General features: G+C 39.4%; 5 protein-coding genes across 5 annotated transcripts; 3 read left to right on the forward strand and 2 right to left on the reverse strand.

Moving 5' to 3' along the window:
* Window positions 1-1,798, forward strand: LOC101296364 (UPF0503 protein At3g09070, chloroplastic-like). The gene has a single exon (XM_004295689.1). It carries the CDS (start codon window positions 1-3, stop codon window positions 1,555-1,557), a length of 1,557 nt encoding a protein of 518 aa, XP_004295737.1. The 3' UTR covers window positions 1,558-1,798.
* Window positions 1,799-2,514: 716 nt separating this feature from the next.
* LOC101299456 lies at window positions 2,515-3,382 on the reverse strand. The gene is made up of 2 exons (XM_004294225.1): window positions 3,235-3,382; window positions 2,515-3,066 (listed from the first exon to the last, which is right to left on the reverse strand). The coding sequence occupies exons 1-2, from the start codon at window positions 3,266-3,268 to the stop codon at window positions 2,612-2,614; spliced, it is 489 nt and encodes a 162-aa protein (XP_004294273.1). The 5' UTR covers window positions 3,269-3,382; the 3' UTR covers window positions 2,515-2,611.
* Window positions 3,383-4,097: 715 nt separating this feature from the next.
* On the reverse strand, window positions 4,098-7,781 carry LOC101291903 (peptide transporter PTR1-like). Its single transcript, XM_004294200.1, has 5 exons — window positions 7,631-7,781; window positions 6,580-6,818; window positions 6,279-6,496; window positions 5,278-5,831; window positions 4,098-5,164 (listed from the first exon to the last, which is right to left on the reverse strand). The coding sequence occupies exons 2-5, from the start codon at window positions 6,731-6,733 to the stop codon at window positions 4,330-4,332; spliced, it is 1,761 nt and encodes a 586-aa protein (XP_004294248.1). The 5' UTR covers window positions 6,734-6,818; window positions 7,631-7,781; the 3' UTR covers window positions 4,098-4,329.
* Window positions 7,782-10,777: 2,996 nt separating this feature from the next.
* On the forward strand, window positions 10,778-11,676 carry LOC101296649. The gene is made up of 2 exons (XM_004295690.1): window positions 10,778-11,232; window positions 11,358-11,676. The coding sequence occupies exons 1-2, from the start codon at window positions 10,778-10,780 to the stop codon at window positions 11,536-11,538; spliced, it is 636 nt and encodes a 211-aa protein (XP_004295738.1). The 3' UTR covers window positions 11,539-11,676.
* Window positions 11,677-13,890: 2,214 nt separating this feature from the next.
* Window positions 13,891-17,394, forward strand: LOC101313289 (laccase-4-like). The gene is made up of 6 exons (XM_004294188.1): window positions 13,891-14,074; window positions 14,836-14,987; window positions 15,212-15,456; window positions 15,540-15,668; window positions 15,883-16,809; window positions 16,945-17,394. Exons 1-6 carry the CDS (start codon window positions 13,973-13,975, stop codon window positions 17,073-17,075), a joined length of 1,686 nt encoding a protein of 561 aa, XP_004294236.1. The 5' UTR covers window positions 13,891-13,972; the 3' UTR covers window positions 17,076-17,394.
* Window positions 17,395-20,380: the final 2,986 nt, after the last annotated feature.

The following is a 20,380-nucleotide window of genomic DNA, read 5'->3' on the forward strand; positions in this document are numbered from 1 at the left end:
ATGACCCAACACCGCCAACCCCAACCCCACCGCCGCTCCACCTGTCACCGCCACCCCACCACACCCATCACCGGATTCTGCGCCCCTTGCCTCAGCGAACGCCTCGCCGGCCTCGACTCCGCCTCCTCCTCCGCCGCCGACACCGCCGCAGGCGGTGTTCCCCCAACTTCCCAGACCGCGCATTCCGGGCCTTCGGAGCTCCGCCGCAGCAAATCGTGCTGCGGGACTCGACCCGAGTACCCGCCGGAGCCTCCGCGGCGAAAGTCGTGCGACGTCAGGAACCGGAACACTCTCTCGGAGCTTTTCAACATCGACGACGACCGCAAGGGCCTGCCCAGAAACTTCGAGATCGAGCCGAGCGGGCATGGCTTCGAATTGAAAGAAGCGGCGCCGGAGGAGGAGGAGAATGGGGACGAAATTAGGGTTTCGGACGCGGAGTTCAAGACGATGAAGGAGCTGATAGATCTCGAGCTGCAGAGGAAGAAGGGTAACGGCCGAGATTTGAGAGAAATCGCAGGGACATTTTGGGAAAGTGCCTCGAACAAAGTGAGGCAATGGCGCCTGAAGCAGAAGGCCAAGAAGCTCGGAAGCGAGGGTTTCGGGTCGGAGAAGAGGAGCACACGGCGGGGGCTGAGGGAGACTCAATCGGAGGTGGGAGAGTACGCATTGGGCCGGAGATCCTGCGATACGGATCTGGATCCGGGTCGGATGTCGCTGGATGAGCCTCGGGCTTCGTGGGACGGGTACTTGAGCACCAGAGCTTACCCGAGGATGACTCCGATGGTTGCGGTGGTGGAGGATGTGAAGATGAGTGAGGAGGAGGGTTTGGAGAGCTTGGAGAGGAGTCCGGGAGGCTCCGCGCAGACTAAGGACTACTACTTTTCGCAGACGAGGCGGCGGAGGAGCTTTGAGAGGTCGAGTAGTTGTGCTCATAGCAAAGGGGTAATGGCGGCCGAGGTGGATGAGTTGAAGCTGGTTTCTAGTGGTGCTACGGAGTTGTTCTACGGGGCGAAAGTGCTGATTACAGAGAAGGAATTGATGGAGTCGAGTTCTTCGAATTCAAAGTCTGTGGAAGAAGATGGTGTGGCGGGTGGTTGTGGTGTTGGGATTGAAGGTATTTGTGGGAATGCAGGTGCTGTTTCGTCGAATGGAGTTGATCAGAAGCCGCAGAAATGGCACAAGAGATGGAAGTTCTGGGGGCAGAGGAAAAGCCAGCCGAAAGTTGATGATGAGTCTTGGAAGAAGCTGAGGAGGGTTTCTAATGGAGAAGCCAATCCCACTGTTAGCCAGAAGCTGATTCGAAGCTACAGTGTGAGCTGCAGAAACTCCTGCAAAATGGTGGGTTTGTTTAGTAATGTGAGCACTGTGGAGAGCAAAGGGAATGGCTTGAAGACGCTGCAGAGGAACAGAAGTGCACGATACTCACCGAGCAATCTTGATCACGGCCTGTTGAGGTTTTACTTGACGCCATTGAGGAGCTATAGGAGGAGTGAATCAGGGAAGAGTAGGCTGCCAAACAACCACTCCTTGCAGACTTTGGCCAAGAATATGTTGTAGTAAAGGTGCACCACCATGTCTATGGATGTCATGATGATCAGGTCATGTTGTAAAGCCATATATAGTTGCCTTTCTTGTTCTTTTGAGAGCAAATCTCTCCCTAACATGTCTTTCCTAAGTCCTAACATTGCCAATAATCTGAAACCGCTACCCCTATTCCTATTTGATGTCTAATCTGTCTGTAATTGAGATCTCAGGAGTTAATGTTATTTCCTATATGTAAATTTCTCTAATTTCTCAGAAGGATGTTTGGTTGTAGTTCCCTTTCACTATCTAGTTTACGTAGCTGCATATGATGTTTAAAGAGTCTGTAATACATTGCAGATTCTGATCTCTGAATCCTGGGTTGGTCCATGTTTTGTTATAAGAATGCAATTTAGGGTTCTTCATTGGGTTTCTTAAGATGAAGTGTTCATTTGCTTATTCCCCAAAGGAGCAAAGAATTTACATGAATGAGAAAGCTTGTATATAAAGCTTTCCCTAAAAGCCCTTCTACCAGCACATTTGCTGTATTCCCCAAAACAAGACAGTTTCAGAAGGGAGAGCAAAAGCTTGTATGAAATGCTTCTCTATAAAGTTCTTTTATTTGGTAGCAGTTTTATGCAGCTTGTTTGTTTAAAAAAGCCATGCGCTTCTATCTTGCATATATGTATGTGTATCTCACACAATGTCCTCAGAAGGGACCTAATAATTGCCTTTACGCAAAGAGACAGTTCTGTCTGGTTCAACCCAAAGCTGTAAAGAACCAAAATAGTGAGTGGGGAAACAAACCAACTTTAAACACAGCCCAAGTAGATTGTCGCAACTTTTACTACACTCTGTATCAGAAACATTCCAAGGCGAGCTTTTCCGAGTTAACCCTTTCAACCAAAAGTCGAAAACATGTTTCGGGTGCTGAACATCTCAGTTCATCAAATCAAAAAACTTCGAAAACATGATAAAATCTCATGCAACTTTGTTCCACAAACCCACAATTTCGATCATTATTATAAACAACCTGGATTACTGAAACGTCTGCACAAAATCATACACGAATTCACCTCCTTACATTCATTCACTCAACATCATAGCCCTTCTCTTGAAGCTCCGAAATAACCTCATTCCTCATCCTGATCCACAGCTTCTGCGCTTCCTGCTCAAACTTCTTGTTCTGCAGCTCCTTCTGATAGTTCAGCGCATCTTTATCCGTCTCAATGAACCCTTTCGGGCCAATCGTCGTGCCGATCATGCCACCTTTGGCCACAAACTCTTCCATTGCTTCTTCGTCTCCCGGGTATGGAAACTCTCGCCGCTCATACAAGTGAGCTAGCTCTCTCTCTTCCTTGGGAAGAGGCTTCAGCGTCCACCATCCGAGTGGCGATTTCTCATTGTAGAGCCAAGCTGCTCCACCCAGTGTGTATGTGCATAGTAAAGCCTTGCCGATTTGCTTCCAGAAGTGATAGTCCTCCTTGCCGCATCCTATTTTCTTCAAGAACTTCTGGGCATTCAACGATTTCGCCGCCTCGTAACCTGAAATGTCAATATTCAGAACAAAAAACTCAGGACATTTTCAGTTAAGCATTTCATCAAACATTTGGTGTGCATGACTTAAGAAGCTGAACCAGAAAAACAACCGAGAAAATATAGAAAGCTTTGATTTGGGCTTTGATTGCTTGCTGGGAATAATCAGATATTTACCTGCTTGAGCCTGCTGATAGCGCTTCCAAGTCATTTGCGATCAGAGAGGGAAGAACAGCGTTTCTGATCTTTTTTCAGTTTTTTTCAAACGGGTTAGCTTATTTAAGGGCACAAAATTGACAGAAAAGCTTGTTATCTCTTTAGGCCTATTTTGGACGAAGCCCATTGCACTTGATATAGAAATTAAGAGATTTTCTTTTTTAGTTTACTACCTTAGCAAAACTACTCAACTTCGAACCACATGAAGTGTAAAGTTGGTCGAGCGGCTTAGTATGAAACCCACATGTTTAGAATTCGAGTCTCAACTTCCACCAATTTCTGACCAGCAGAGATGCGCCTGCCGCCAAAGATTAGTATGGCTTTGATGTGGCACTCTCGTGGACATCGGTCTAAATACTAAATCGGTGGGTATGTTACTAACTTGCTAAAATAACCGAGGTAGCTTGCTATCTCAATCCCAATACCCAAAAAAAAAAAAAAAAATTAACTCGACTTTGAGACACAAAAATCCCAAATGTTAGAGGTGGAGGGATTCGTTTAGGACAAGACAACCGGAAGCCGAACTGTCCTATTGTTTGGGAGATGATTTCTAATTAGATTATCTGCCAATGTAATGGTCTGACCACCTGATAAAAAAAATATTTAAAAAATAAAAAATAAAACAAAACCTTTGGCGTCATAAATAGTATTTAGTGGTAAAATCATGAATTAAAGGTACTGTGAATGTATTGTAATGCTGAACCGGCAAGAAATAAGCACATCAGAGCACTGCACAAAAATCAGTAAGCAATGCTCATGAACTCTGATGCTTGAGACTTGAGAGTGGTAGATATGTTGGAATGTACTTGAGAACAAAGACAAATTTTAACTTGATCAAACAAACTTGTGTCTCACTTCTTTTCTACCATTTGTGCTCAATAAACAGTTGACCACAACCATAGGAGTAATTTTTACCACTGCTGTCTTAAAGCATTGCATACACAAGCTAAAATGCTCCTTACATAGACTATGTACAAGTGTTCAATCTTCAAACCCCAAGTAAAGGACTAAAGGCTATAAGCCTGTAAGGAACAGTGTCATTTTTCTTCTTAGCCATCAACGGATAGATCCCACCGTCTTTTTATAGGTGTACCACTTGGAAATCAAGAGAAAAGCTCCGAGATTTAGAATACTCAGCACTGCCAACATCCAAAAGAAATAATCAAGGTGACCGTAATTCAGATTGTCTGGTATCCACCCTGGCTTGTTGTTCTTTGTGGTCACATTAGTAACAATGGTCACGAGCAGAGAGTTGAAGTAGTTTCCAAGTGCAACAGTGGAGAGTGAGAGAGCAGAACACAAGCTTCTCATTGCATCAGGTGCTTGATCATAGAAGAAATCCAACTGTCCAATGAAAGTGAATACTTCTGCAGCACCTATGAGGAAATACTGAGGCGATTGCCAGAAAACTGACATGGGCATGTGTTCGTCATCATAGTAGTTGTTCTCTTTAACTTTTCTGAGTCTGATGAGTTCCAAAATCGCAGCACATACCATGGAGAAGATGGAAATGAAGAGACCAATTCCCATTCTCTGCAGTGTAGTTATGCCATTCCTGTGACCTGTGAATTTCCTTGCAAATGGGACAATGAGTTGGTCATATATTGGGACCCATATAATGACACTAAGGGTGTCAAAAACTGAGAGGGACGCTGCCGGAATTTCAAAGGAGGACTTGCCAACATGAAGATCCATAAGAGTGCCTTGCAACACAAAGAAGTTGCTCATCTGATTGTAGACTGCAGCAAATATGATACCAGTGGCCCAAACGGGAAGTAACCTTATGATTGACTTTAGCTCCTCCACTTGGGTAACTGTAGCAAGTCTCCATGGGTCTTTCGAGTCCTTTATATGGTCTGTTGGTTCCACAACAGCTGCTTTGTCAAAGAAGCTGAACAATAAAAATACAGGTCATTACACAACCAAAAACAATGAGACTAAAACTGCAATCCAATCTTGTAACTGGAGCAAATAATCTTAAGCTTTTTCTGTTCAGAAGCAAACCTGAATTCATTTGTGTGATCAAGCTTGCGGCTTCCTTTGATGGCGGACTCTGCATCAGTGGTCTCATACAAAATAGACTTGTCCTCAGGTACTTTGACTTTGTATTTTCTCACAGATGCCACCAGCACTTGAATTATTCGGGTCAGCGGGCTACCTCCTGGCTTCTGATTCCTATATAACCGAGTACCCGAAAAGAAACATACTACAGCAATTGCCATGGCAACCGCTGGTATGCCAAAACCCCATGACCAACCTTCATTCATTTGAATCCACACTAGCACAGAACTCGCAATCAAAGCACCAACATTGATGGAAAAATAGAACCAGTTGAAGAAAGATCCCTTGTGCTTCTTCTCAACCTCATCATCATCATCAAACTGGTCTGCACCATAAGATGAGACACAAGGCTTAATCCCACCAGTCCCCAAAGCTATAAGGTAAAGCGCTATGAAGCATGCTGCAGTCTGTCCATTGTTTGCGTAGCAATCATCTTTTGAAACACAGGTTGGCTTCATGCCTGGGACTGATGCTGACAATGTCAAAAGGGTCATCCCCTATGCACATCAACACAGAATCAATAAGCGCCTATTTGAGGGAGAAAAACAAATTCAACAGAAACATTCTCAAATGACTGGGGGAAGGTGTTTGAATTAGCCATTTTTTGCACCACTAAAGGTTTACCCTTTATACGAGCCCTAAGAATATAACCACCAATTAGTTCAGGACTAATAAAACTCTAACCTGTTCAAAATTTAGGTTGTCTTACTTATTTCCAGTGTGTGTGTGTGTGTGTGTGTATGAGGGTCATAATTAAGGCCGTCTCTACAATTTTAAACCTGAATCCAATTCTAATGCTAAAAGGGCAAACTTGAAGACTCCCATGATGGAATGCCCTCAATACGGTTTTCATGCAATCATTTTACTCCATCAAGCTGTGGTCAGATGCATATATCCCAAATTCCCAACAAGTTAATATGTAACTGAAGGCAAAGGAAGCTTACAATGACATAGATGATTGAGAAAGAGGCAATAGTCTTATATCTTCCCAAATAGGCATCAGCCAGAAATGCTCCAAGCAAGGGAGTAAGATAGCATGTTCCACTCCAATTTGAATTGCTTTTAGCTGCTCTAGCACTGCTTTGGTGCAGACGTGTCTTGAAATAAATGACCAGATTTGAGCTCATCCCATAATATGCCAATCTCTCACAACATTCATTCCCTATAAAAAATCAAACCCAAAAATCAAATATCCACATGTTTATATCCACTAATTCCATTTTCGAAATCTTAATAAAACTGTACCTAAGATAAAAGGGCAGGCTTTCCAGGTTCCTGTGACCTTTTTATTAGCTGGGTCTCCTTTGTAATCCACTGTCCCATCTTTGGTGTATACATCATCATCTTCTGCAATGGGTTCAACCCTCCCATCTTTTGCATACACATCATCTTCTCCCATTGCTTTTAGACTGTGTCAATCCCCAAACCCCTTCTGGCTTCTGGGATTACAAAGCTGCAAACTTCAAACAGCTACAACCCTGAACCTGAATCAAACAGAGAAATCTTTCACTTCAGTAACAATTTTCTAGTTTCTACAGTATGAAAATGTATTAAGCAACAACAACAAAAACAACAAATGTTCTGTACCAAATCAAGAACATGAATTCCGAGAGTGTGAAAGTTATGAGGATTTGAGAAAGTTTCAAGCTTTGGAGAAAAGCTAAAGCAAGAAAGGTTGGGTAGATTGGTCCAAAGCTGCTGCCATGGAGGAAAATAAGCAGCGTGGGACTGTGGGGCAATCATTGACTTGAAATAGAGATCGAGTGATGAGCAAAAACGTGGGTCCCACATTTTATTGTGTCTGTATCTGGCCGAGGAAGCGTGAAGTGTTAAGACAGATTCTGATTCAAAGATGCGTTGTCAGCACTAAATTGACGGTGGAGATTCCAAGTTTTCTACCCTCTTGAATTCGTTGGTGTGAAAACAGAGTGAATCCGATGAGACATGCATGAATAATTTACCAAGGAGGAGATGGTTTTTTACCACTTAACTTGAACTAACATCTTGGTTTTTCTGCTTTTTACCACAAGTTTTTCTTGGTATATTTTGGCTAAAGTTAGAGCACAATACTACTCTACGTCTCTACCCATTAATATCAAAAACTAATCTAGAACTTATTTGGGCAAAATTGTGCTCGCTTTCACAAAGATAGTTCATGGTTATGTAACAAAAAAGAAGAAGATAATTCATGGTTTAGAAAACTTTACCATACCCAGGTTGTATGAACAAAGTACTTGGATTAACATATACAACATAGCCTATATATAATTTAGAGTATTAAGAGTAATTAACTTACCAAAGGCATATGTAGAAGCAGTTGTTCTCTGAACTGCAGGCCGGAGGCAGTTTTGATGTTCCTTGGTTCAAATTCTTTAGGCAAATCCTGCCTTTTAAAGTCAGCTGCCTTCGGATGAAGCTAGGTCATTCTTGGCTGGTTCTTGTTGGAGCTTCGTTGAAGTCAATGTCCGTTTTAGCCTTCTTCTTCATCATCTTCAGCTAGCTGTATTGAATCGTTTTATAATACTAGCTCATTGCTCTCATGCTCTGTAGAGAAGCGTTGAAAACTATGCCATCAAGCCTATCACTCTCAGATGTTTTGTTATTGTTGTTGGCTTAACGAATTTAGTACTCAGAAACGGCCGTAACAGATTATCACCGGAATCAAAGATGCACATTATAATAAGAATTGAATTGAAATTTGTTTAGTCTTTCTTGTTTGAATTCGACATCTGTTTAGTCCTTATGATTTTATTTTAATCTGAACAATCCTTAAAGTCACAATTGTTCATTCAAATAGTCTTTATGGTTTTATTTTAATCTGAATAGTCCTTAAAGTCATGATTTTTTATCCAAATAGTTATTCCGACAATTTTCTCAATTAAATATCATAAGGACTATTTGGATGAAAAATCGTGACTTTAAGGACTATTCAGATTAAAATAAAACCATAAGGGCTAAACAGATGTCGACTTCAAACCACAAGAACTATACAATATTTTACCTTTATAATAAATTTTGGTTCAGCTTCAAGTAGGGTTCATAATGTTATATAAAAAGCATGTACGTAATCTATCTTCTAAAATATTGTATTTGAACAATGGAAAAACAACAAACTAGTCAAAATAGCTACAAAATCAGACTTCTATATTACAGTGAAGTGTGAACAAAAGAATAGCCAGCACTTTGTGTGTGGAATTCTTAAACAGAATGATCGATAAAGACGTACATAGCTAATAGGTCAAAGTAAGAAGATTTTCATTCGGGCAAATTGGTTATCTAGCTCGATCACGTTGCTGTAATATACAGCTACTTACAGATATTTTATTGAAGGCAAGTCTGCAGCTTGTTATTCATTGCAAGCCATCTCTATCAGCACAACTTGCAAATTCCAACTTATAGCCGAATACAAAACCAATCAGTTCATACCCATCATTTTCTTATATGATAAGGTTCCATGACTCTTCCATCCACTAATGACCCTATAGAATATCAACACTACCTATACATCTGATGCTAAGAAAGGGAAAATTTGATATCGGGTGGTTTTCTAGACTTTGAGTTAATATTCAAGTTAAATGGAGCTTTTAACTTTGATATAACAACAACATGCAAACCAATCCAGTTAAAATATAGTTTAAAATCTTATTTAAAACCCCCTCATTTCTATATATTTTTTCTCTCTTTCTATGACACTTGCTTTTAAATGTGATTTCGATTTAATTTCCTTCAATATCCCAGTTGAACAATCTATGAAGGATGACAACAATATAGGGAAAACTATTTGTGATCCAAGAGCTCGATACAATTTTGTATATATATGGAGCAAAATATGTTTCAACATGATAATAATAAATAGTATAATCACGAACTAAGTATGGAAAGATGGTTCATGTTAACATGGTGTTAAACTATGATCATCACCTTTGAACTTCACAACTCTGAATACTTTTTAGTGTTTATCAGTTTACCCTTCGTTCAACTAAAAGCTAGAATACTAATTAGTAGTAAAACAAAAACAAAAAACTGAGTCTATGCTAGAGTTGGGGTTCTCTCTAGCCTCTATCGTTTTCTCTACATTAATCATCATTCTCGACATCATGGTTGGTTCCGTCGTCTCTGCTGCCCATCTTGCTGCTTCTCTAGTCATCCTTAAGAACGCCAAGAAGTTCTTCGGCTCCATCAACACCGCCGCCGTCTCGCAAATGACAAAGGGGCAGAGCAATGAATCGCGGCAAGGGGCTAAACAAAATAAAACAAATCAAAACTCTTTCCATTTATGCATATATATACTGCTGTATAACCTATATATATATATATGCACACATAGCTACTGTACATGTGTGTATTTTTGTTTTCTTGCCTCATTAATGTTATGTATTATATATTACTGATGAAGAGGATCCCATTAATTAACATTCAATTTTTCTTAGCATAATTTCTTTTAAGAATTGACTAACAGAATACATGATGAGGTTTAAAATTACTTCCAACAAGACAATAGCTAGTTACATACAGTAACTGTACTCATGTAGATCAACGGTAACTTCAACTCCAAGTAAGGGCGGAAGCACTTTTAGGGCTTGGGACGAGAAAGACATATCTTACACCTACTTTAATTTGACCTAGAATTAACAGATGGCCGGATAGGTGAACGGTTTTCAGAGCTAGCAACTGGCTGCCGGATTTCGTCTCAAGAGTAGAAGATCGAAGTTCTGGGGCGTGCCCCGCTACAACGTTTGATCCGCATAATACTCAGTCAGGCTCTTCTCCTACCCGTATCATATAGACATGCTGAGCTAAATCTTCTTCATGCCTTGCCTTTTTCTTATTCTCTGTTGTAAACTGGATCGAATAAAAAAAAAAAAAAAAAAAAGGAGCTCTTGAATTTAAGAAAATAGAAATGAAAAAGATACGCACATTTGTACGTACAAGCTAACTATGGGAGTATCGGTAAATGCCTCAGAGACATATAGGCCGGCCGGTGCATTTTATTTTCGGTAAAATCCTTTGATATATGTACGATGATCTCTCTCTCCAACCAAAAAAAAAAAGTATGATGATCTCAATTAAATTACAGTATGACACATTTTGAATTAAATTAGACCAGTGTACGTATCCTACATTCCTACAAAGATCTTTGCATGCAATTGACCGGTTCTCAAGGACGATCTAATAATAGCATAAAACACCTGCTAATTTCTGAATCACTGGCCAGAAAGAAAACTCTGTGAATCACTAACCAGTTTTGTCATTTTAGTTCTCCTTGTCAAAATATTACCACTTTCATATCGTATGTCACTTCCCTACCCTACATTCCAGGGCCCTTTTTTTGATAGAATATTTGTGACGACATCTAGTAGTTGTGGTGTTTCCACCCCCGCCGGGGAAATGTTCCGGTTAATGGTGGCGTAAACATCGGAACAAGAACCGTACGTATAGGACCATGCAAGAGCCGGCAAAGACAGTATTGGTGGTGGCGGATCCGAACCGAGAATCATCAAGTGCTCTCCAATACGCACTTTCTCATTCAGTGCTCGATCACGACGAGTTGATCCTCTTTCATGTCGATAATCCTAGTAACTGGATACACGCATTCCATCTCAATACGTTCCTCAAAATCCCGCCGGCTAATGCCGGCGTCCATGCCATGTCGTCGGATCACGGCAGCGGGAGTGGAACTGCTAATTTAGAAAAAGGAACCGCCGTGAAAGATTTTCTCGAAGAAATGAAGAAGGAATGCAATCGGACAAAACCAAAGCTAAATGTGCGCATAGAGAGGGTGGCATTGGAAGCTGCAAGAGACAGAGCCAACACTATTTTGCATCATAGCGAAGTTCTTGGGGTCGACATCGTTGTTATAGGGCAAAAGCGAAGTCTTTTTGCCAAGGGACATTTAGGGTGAGTACGTATATTTTCTCTTAGAATTCTAGCTACATTGCATTCACAATTTCACATATCGATCCAAACCTCGACCTGTTGTGTTGTCGCCTGACTTTCGATTTATGAACATCATGAATGTGCAGATCATATACTTGGCCTAGGCCTGGAGGGCGATCATCAGGGTCGTCATCGAAAGGGATAAACACAGCGGAGTATTTGATTGAGAACTGCAAGTGCACTTGTGTTGGAGTACAGAAGAAAGCCCTAGCTGGAGGATACGTTCTCAACTCAAAAACACACAAAAATTTCTGGCTTCTTGCGTAGTTCAAAACCATTTGCACCACACCTGAAGTGATCGATGTAATATTCTCATCTTTACTCGATCTTCTTTTCTTCTGTAATTTCTCTCATGGCTACGGAGTACTGAGTCATGATATGAAATGCATCACAAATTTTGAATTGCAAAAGAATGGTAATAATAATAAGGGACATTTTTGAAAACCCTAACTGGCGATTTTTGAAAACCCTAGATAGCATTCATGCCAAGGACTCATGAATGATATTGATATTAACGTGGCGGATATATTGAAAGATGACAATGTAGGTTGTTTCGATCACGATGCCAACAAACTAGAAAATGACAAAAAAGAGCCTTAATTAATTAAGCTGATTAATTGTCGATTTCCTTAATCATAATTTTTAGTGTTGAATGAGAGCCTTTGTAAATAGACAGCAACAGATTGATACATGAACTCATGCATGCCAATGTAAAGGTTGCTTAATTAGATGAGCTGTTACCCATCTTCAAAATCAATCTTTAACTTTCCGCTTGATTTGGCAATCCATGATAACTATCGCTCAACAATCTGATGAAAACAAATTGGTTGTGGGATAACATCGATCTCATCTCCTCCCATCGGCTATCAACGTATCAATCATCTACCCACCACAATAATATTCAACTTCCACATTCTGCCTAGTGTTCTTCCTCAATGATCATGAAATGCATGCGTAATGGAAAGTTTAACCATGATTAGTCGTACCATAATTATCTCTATTAACTAATCAGTATAAACTTATAATCACAATGACAATTACGTTCTGATCCTAATTAGTTTGTTTAAACACCCGAGCCAATCTTCAAATGAGAATTACAATTAATGAACTAATTTGTACGTTCGGATTTTTTTTGGTAATGAAAGGATTTCATTAAGGTACAAAGCCTATACCGGTCCAACTAAGATCTGATCCGATTACAGGAAACTAAATAGAATAGTTCGCAACTACTTCTTGATAGAAATAGCAAGAGCAGACACTATCATGAACTAAAATACAACTAAAAACTGAGGGCCAAAAAACAAGCCCAAACCAACACAAAAAACCTAGTTACCGCCCACGGTCGCCCAATAAGCTGCCGATGAGTCGTCGGAAGCAGAAACCATTATTTTGAAAAGGGTTGGTGTACGTATACACACATATGTAGATATACCGGGATCATGATTCATGTTCAATACACTAATTACCCCCCATATTGGATTCATTTAGACGCACAAGTACTTAATTTGGTTAACATCGACGGTGCTAGAAGTTTTATTAAAGCAAAAGAAAACGCTTGGACAAAAGGGGACAATATTACCAAAAATAGCTAGTGAGAAAAGCTCAAGCTCTCCTAACTTAACAACTTTTTCCTAACGAATCGAAGACTAATTTGGTTGATGACCAACAGATAGTTTTTAGCTAGCTATGATCGATAGGATTGAGAGAGACGTTTGATAATTTAGCGACTTAATTTTTTTCCTTAATTACTATCGCAGTATCGCCTACAATACTAATTAAATCTGAAAATCAATACAAAATATCATGGTGGATCTAGCTAGAAACAACGTTCGCAAAAGAAAATTTGTGAATGCTTCTCATTTCCAGCAACACAAACATAATCCAACAACGATAACCGGTCATTTCTTCTATATGGATCATTCGGTGCAAATAAAATCATCTATAGTGATAATGGTTAATTTGGTGAAAAACAAATTGAATAATATGTTCGAAAGCAAAATATAGAACGGGGGCATGCCATTGATGTAAATAGATATATATCTCATTAGTCAATGACAAGTTACCAATGCAAACTAAAACGAAAGAGATGGATCCAAATTAATCAAGTGATCAAATGGAAGAATTCTGTTTGAGATTGTGGGTCGTTTTCCATGTCATATTCCTTGACCATTTTTTTTCCTAGTGCTTTCTGGTTTGTTAGCTGGAGTTTGGGTGTACTTTACCCAATACGGGTTCACCAAACCAGTGGCTAACCAATATCAACTACACTCGTTGCTTAGATTACATGGCTTCAATCCAATCCAAGGTGGTGTTTTAGTTGACACATAGCTACTACAATACTTTGTGTAATACACAAGATAATCAACTCCATCACCTTCTTCACCACTCTAGAAAGGTCAAGCATGCTCCTATATATTATTTCTCAAGTTGTCTATACGGTACGTATAGGCTAGGGCTTCATTCTCAGGTACTCTTCCACATCTCTCTCTACCCGCCAAAAAATTTAAGCAAAAACGACATTGCAGCAGAGGTTTTATAGTCTCAATATTAGTTTCCCTGTTTATATATATAACAGCTTAGTTTCCATTGTTTCATAGGCTTGGTGATCAATAGCACCTAGCTACTGCAATACATAGAAATATTCGAAAGAGTGAATCGATCTCAAAGAGCTTGCTTTTGGGGTCGATCGAATTAGAGAGAAATGGAGATGGTGCTGTGGTTTCGGGCATTGCTTTTGGTGGCTTGTATCAGTTGTTTGTTTCCGGCACCAGCCGAATGCCTGGAAAGACATTATAAGTTTAATGTAAGTACATCTGGGAAATGAGTGTTTCTCCATTACAAGTCCAGTCAAAGCTTTCTATCTACATGTTCTAATTAAAAAGTCCGAATTCTTTGTTCGATTCTTTTCTTTTCTTGCCTACGCTGATTAGATAAACAAGTATCCATTATCAATATGCATGTAAGCCAGTTGCACAAGAAAACCAAGGCCTATAGAAGGAGCGACTCAGTTGGCCTCTTTGGTTCCATCACTTCCATGCATTGCATGAATTGGCTTATTTTTGGTCTTTATTTTCTTGCTAAAACCTCGATATGAGGTGACTAGTCAGCTTTCAAAATTTGTTCCAAAGTTCTTTCTCAATCAAGCTGGAATGTGTCACACACAATTAATATCTTTTTATCAATTTTAGGATAAATTCACAGTCACACATGTTTCACGTCATCTAATATAATTCATTTACAAATTCAGCATACATACTTAAATCGCATATTTTTCTAATTAAAAATTAAGTTGCATTTGAGACACAAGTTGAGAAAACAAGTTTACGACAAGAACATGTTTAATACAATTTCGAGTCGCTCTGCTTATCTTTTAATAATTTACTTATTTTTTAATAATTTAATAAAAGTCAGTTTGCTCTTAAGATTAAAAAAAAAAGTTAAACAGAATAGCTTAATCAAAGAGGAGGTGCTGTTGAGAAAGCCACCAAACTACTGTGAGCGTTGAGCAGTAAAGTGATCTATTATTAACAGCTTCCGTACTATAATCTGCCCTGGGTTGTTCAGGTGGTGCTGAAGAAAACCTCACGGCTGTGCTCAAGCAAGCCCATCGTCACCATCAACGGAAAGTACCCCGGACCCACCATATATGCCAGGGAAGATGACACCGTCCTCGTCAAGGTCGTCAACCACGTCAAGTACAACGTTAGCATCCATTGGTACGTGATTTCAACACAACGTTCGATGAAATGTCTTAAAAAAATAGGTTAAAACATGCGGATTTAACACATATTTTACATGAATCTAAAACATCCAGAAATCATTATTGATGACAGTTGTTAATAGGCACCCTAGCTATGATTAAAGTTTATATTTCTCTAGCATCACTCATAATTATGTTGCCCTTATGTTTTTCTAATGCCTAATGATGTTGGCATGAAAGGCATGGGATCAGACAACTGAGAAATGGCTGGGCTGATGGACCTGCGTACATAACTCAGTGCCCAATTCAACCTGGACAACAGTACGTATACAACTTCACCGTCACCGGCCAGAGAGGCACACTGTGGTGGCATGCACACATCCTCTGGCTCAGGGCTACCGTCTATGGCGCCTTGGTCGTCTTACCCAAGCTGGGAGTCCCATATCCCTTTCCTGCACCCAAGAAAGAAGTTGTGGTTATTCTAGGTGAGACTAGGAGTACCATGTCCTTTATATACCAGTTCAATTCAAGGGTGTGCTTTTAAAATTACTTATCGTTTAAATTGCAGGTGAATGGTGGAAATCAGATGTGGAAGCTGTTATCAATGAGGCTCTGAAATCTGGAGCAGCCCCAAATGTTTCTGATGCTCACACAATTAATGGCCACCCAGGGCCTCTCTCACTCTGCTCCTCACAAGGTATACACCATATTGTATTACTAAGAAACTTCATTAAAATGTTCGGTAAATTGTTCTAAAAAGAAAAAAAATTGGGCTTCGACAGTACAGCCCTTCAGCATTACTGAAGCAGAGCATACATTAGCACAAGTCTATTTAAATTGTAAACTACTATGCTCAATATGCATGCATCCAAGTTTTTAACTAATCTACTGATGATCTGATGTGCCTGCAGGAGGGTACAAATTACCAGTACAACCAGGCCACACATACTTACTAAGAATCATCAATGCTGCACTGAATGATGAGCTCTTCTTCAAGGTTGCCAACCACAAACTAACCGTAGTTGAAGTGGACGCCGTGTACACGAAACCCTTCGAAACCACCACCATTCTCATAGCCCCTGGTCAAACTACAAACGTCCTTCTAACAGCAGACCGTAGCACAGGCAAGTACTTGGTTGCTGCCTCGCCTTTCATGGACAATCCGACGGTAGCTGTAGACAACAAGACTGCAACTGCTACCTTGCACTATAGAGGCAGCCTTGCAAGCACCAACACCATTCTCACCGTCCCTCCTCCTCAAAACGCCACACGCCTAGCCACAAGCTTCACAAAGTCGCTTCGCAGCCTAAATTCGGATACCTATCCAGCTAAGGTGCCATTGAAAATTGATCACTCGTTGATGTTCACCGTAAGCCTTGGGCTTCAGACTTGTCCTAGTTGTGCCAATGGTAATAGAGTGGTGGCGGATCTTAACAATGTCACGTTTGTGATGCCAAAGATTTCACTCCTTCAAGCACATGTCTTCAACATAAGTGGAGTTTTCACTGATGATTTCCCCGGAAACCCTTTGATGCCTTATAACTATACCGGAGCGCAGCAGCCAACGAATATGCAGACCATGAAGGGCACTCGGCTTTACAGACTTGCTTACAACTCTACAGTGCAGCTAGTGCTACAAGACACTGGAATGATTGCCCCTGAAAACCATCCTGTGCATCTTCATGGGTTCAACTTCTTTGAGGTGGGGAGGGGATTGGGAAATTTCAACTCCAAGACTGATCCGAAAATATTCAACCTTATTGACCCTGTCGAGAGGAACACAGTTGGAGTGCCATCAGGTGGATGGACCGCTATCAGATTCAGGGCTGATAATCCAGGTAAACCATCTTCAAAGTTATATCCAACATACATTGGTAGCTTGCGGACATAGCATGTCGAACTGTCTGGCAAGAATAAACTTTTGATATAACATAACGTCGTATGTGACCATGTTTTTCATGTTTTCTTTTCAGGGGTATGGTTTATGCATTGTCATCTTGAGGTTCACACAACATGGGGGCTTAAGATGGCATTCGTGGTGGACAATGGCAAAGGCCCCAACGAGTCTGTTCTGCCGCCTCCAAGTGATCTTCCCAAATGTTAGCGATGAAGAACACCACTACACAAACTAATGCCAAATTGATCTGAATTTCTTATCAACTCGAAGCATATAAGGAAGTACAAAACAAATACAGACCCAAAAAATTATGGGAAGGTCAAGAGAGGTCATCAAAACGGACAAAACTAATAGGAGGAATTCTTTGTAGCATCCAAGCTAAAGGAAGCAGCCCTGCATGTTGAATAAGACCATTGGAATTATGTATTTGAATGTTTAGCTTAGTTGTGTTTGAGTGTCTTTATTTGTAAATCTGGAATTTTTGGTATACTGCTAATTATCAAAACCAACAAGGGATTTGTTGTTCTTTTTCTTTTGGTTAATGAAAATTTGTTCTGGTAAATCTTCCGGCTTTCCCTCAAGGGCTCAAGGTGCACATAACTAGTCACACAGCAGGTAGCCCAACGACCAGATCTTCTTGTATGGGCTTCCTGGATAATAGTAGCCTCATATCTTTGTGCTTGGTACTAAAACAATACTAACATGCACAAAGTTGGTCCATCAATCGGTTATCGGTGTTACCGTCATCGGTCGGTAACACCGTATTGGCGTAATTTCCTAATTTCATTTAGTTTTATGGTGTGTCAATGTTATTCATATATATATATATATATATCAATTTTTATTACAACTTGAATGACTCATTTTACTATTTTAATGACACATTTTATTTTTTTAAAAGAAAACACATGTTACCACTATATAAAGGACTTATATGGTAATTAAGAATATTTACCACTCATGTTATCACTTTTAGAACTAAAAGTACTACTTTAATTACTCATTTTACAATTTTAAAGTAAAAAGATGATTTTAGTTGGTCCATCAATCGGTTATCGATGTTACCGTCATCGGTCGGTAACACCGTATTAGCGTAATTTCCTAATTTCATTTAGTTTTATGGTGTGTCAATGTTATTCATATATTAATTTTTATTACAACTTGAATGACTTATTTTACTATTTTAAGGACATATTTTATTTTTTTAAAAGAAAACACATGTTACCACTATATAAAAGACTTATGTGGTAATTAAGAATATTTACCACTCATGTTATCACTTTGAGAACTAAAAGTACTATTTTAATGACTCATTTTACAACTTTAAAGTAAAAAGATGATTTTAGTTCATAAACACTGATAGTTCTTACAACTTGTGGCATTTCTTATAGGCACAACGTCAACTATAGGAATTCTTTCTAACAATAATATAATTCAAAGAAACCAACTTTTCCGCAGATGTTTTAGCAAATCATGCTAGTTCTATTTATAAAAAGTTAAGACACCAAGTAACAATATTTCAATTATCAACCTTCATTTCTTTAATTTCGATTTTTTTTTTTTGGCAGTATTTACCTTGAAAAAACTATTCATTGAATTGGGAATTATTTTGTCACAAAAATAAAATAAAATAGGGAATTATTATCTATGTACATCAAATTGCATGAGATCTACAGCTAATTTCCTATATAAAATAGGAGTTGGGAATGATTATTAGTGTGGTTGGGCTCATATTTTAAAGGGAGATGAGGTAATGCAGGCGCTAATAAAACCAAGAGGAGGAGTCCGAGTTGCCACAAATCTCAATCACACACAGTGTGACTTTTTGACTTTTAGGGAAAGGGGGGAAACGTATGAAGGGAATCTTTCCTTTAATGGCAAGTTGGCAACAAACTGGTGGTGGGCGCCGACTGACCCGACCCGACCATCCTTCTCATTATTTTATTCTATTCAATTCAATTATTGGCGCTACTCCATTTTCTTTGCTTCAGATTCGAAATTCATATGAGAGTCGCCGTCGTCATCGCCGTTCCAATTTCCAACCAACACCGTTCTCGGTAGTTTACCCAATTCAATTGGCTCCAATATACCCGGGCTGTTCAATGTGGCTATATTAAGATCGGCAAGAGAAGAGGATTTTTTGATACTAAGATACAAGATCATATTCTTATATATGCTGTCGACATCGAGAGAAAAATTGAGTTTTATAACTTAATTATTTAATGTAAAAGAGTATCGAAAAGTAACTAGTCTTAACTCTGCTCTTTTTGTTTTGATGCGTTAGCGAACATACTAAGTGAGGGGATGATAGAGGGTACGTGTTACCGTCCCACTATAGTCTCAACAAACAAATTAACATGTATATGTGACTTTTCATTAAATATGTATAATCATTATCTGTAATTTTATTGAACTAATTTCTTAATTCACACAATTTAGTCATGAAAAATGAGAATTGGCAAGTAGTGTCTTCTAGACAAACCTTGTTCACTTACTCAACATGCTTCTAAACTCCAAAACTCTAATCATCATCTTCCCATAAGAATTCATAATGTCCACACTTTTAGTGTACGTTTGGTACTCAGGACTATATTACTTTTTTTATTTCTAAGACTGTCCTAGACTCATGTAGGCATTCTTAAGTTATACTAATATTAACTATATTTGGTGCTGCATGAGATTATAAAGTAGTTTATTTGGTTTATGACATACTTGCCAGTAAGTAAGAAAAGAAAGATGGAGTTCGTTACAACAAGAACATTAGGCCAACAAATAAGAAAACAACTGTCTTCTCCCTATCGTGTTGTGGCGTGACGGCACCTCCGGGAAGGTAAGCAGATCCAAGAACAATTACCTCCTGTGCTAGCGTGCTTTCTTCTTGTCTTTTGCAGATGACCTTATTGGCTAAACATGTATTCCGATCCTCCTATAGCCATGCCGGAATCGTAACCAAACCCAAAATCAGAATACAAATTAGAACAAGGGAGCACATGAAGTTTATCCATCTTATACTTGACGTGGGAACCAACATGTTTTATTATTAGTTGATTTGAATGTCGATTAGTTTAACAACTCAAGAACATACAACTCTTACTTCAATATAGTATTCTTTTTGTTCTTGTTCCCCATGCTCTGTGTGCAACTGTGCATGCGCAAGGCTTATATTCAAATAATGAATACGTGACAAAGGCACAGCTAGCTTTGTGAGAAATGATACTCAAATACATAAATTAGCTCAAAAAATAATAATTTCTGCCATCTAAACTATACTAATCTGTTTGTTCAGACTTCAGACTTCATACCACCCTCGTACATTTCCAATGTGAGCTCATACGCATGCAAATAGCTATCACGTTTAGTTATATGACAGCCTTGATTTCATTATTACTTGTTCTATTCCTTGAGCCCAAAGTCAAGGTTTCTTCATGTACAATATCATCAATCTTCTTGTTTGCATGTCTCAATAAGTAATCGAGTAAACTAGTTTAATACTTGATAGTGTTTGTGAAGGT

Source organism: Fragaria vesca, linkage group LG3, assembly GCF_000184155.1.
Source record: "Fragaria vesca subsp. vesca linkage group LG3, FraVesHawaii_1.0, whole genome shotgun sequence".
NCBI lineage: Eukaryota > Viridiplantae > Streptophyta > Magnoliopsida > Rosales > Rosaceae > Fragaria > Fragaria vesca.

What these genes read in the sequence shown, in the direction of transcription:
- LOC101296364 (XM_004295689.1), top strand. Translation starts at nt 1, where the DNA reads ATGACCCAACACCGCCAACCCCAACCCCACCGCCGCTCCACCTGTCAC.
- LOC101299456 (XM_004294225.1), bottom strand. Translation starts at nt 3,268, where the DNA reads ATGACTTGGAAGCGCTATCAGCAGGCTCAAGCAG. An exon ending in CTATCAGCAGGCTCAAGCAG is followed by an intron (nt 3,067 to 3,234) that starts GTAAATATCTGA and finishes TTGACATTTCAG; the next exon opens with GTTACGAGGCGGCGAAATCG.
- LOC101291903 (XM_004294200.1), bottom strand. Translation starts at nt 6,733, where the DNA reads ATGGGAGAAGATGATGTGTATGCAAAAGATGGGAGGGTTGAACCCATT. An exon ending in AGCCTGCCCTTTTATCTTAG is followed by an intron (nt 6,497 to 6,579) that starts GTACAGTTTTAT and finishes GATTTTTTATAG; the next exon opens with GGAATGAATGTTGTGAGAGA. An exon ending in GATCACACAAATGAATTCAG is followed by an intron (nt 5,165 to 5,277) that starts GTTTGCTTCTGA and finishes TTTATTGTTCAG; the next exon opens with CTTCTTTGACAAAGCAGCTG.
- LOC101296649 (XM_004295690.1), top strand. Translation starts at nt 10,778, where the DNA reads ATGCAAGAGCCGGCAAAGACAGTATTGGTGGTGGCGGATCCGAACCGA. An exon ending in TTTGCCAAGGGACATTTAGG is followed by an intron (nt 11,233 to 11,357) that starts GTGAGTACGTAT and finishes ATGAATGTGCAG; the next exon opens with ATCATATACTTGGCCTAGGC.
- LOC101313289 (XM_004294188.1), top strand. Translation starts at nt 13,973, where the DNA reads ATGGAGATGGTGCTGTGGTTTCGGGCATTGCTTTTGGTGGCTTGTATC. An exon ending in AGAAGTTGTGGTTATTCTAG is followed by an intron (nt 15,457 to 15,539) that starts GTGAGACTAGGA and finishes TTTAAATTGCAG; the next exon opens with GTGAATGGTGGAAATCAGAT. An exon ending in ATTCAGGGCTGATAATCCAG is followed by an intron (nt 16,810 to 16,944) that starts GTAAACCATCTT and finishes TTTTCTTTTCAG; the next exon opens with GGGTATGGTTTATGCATTGT.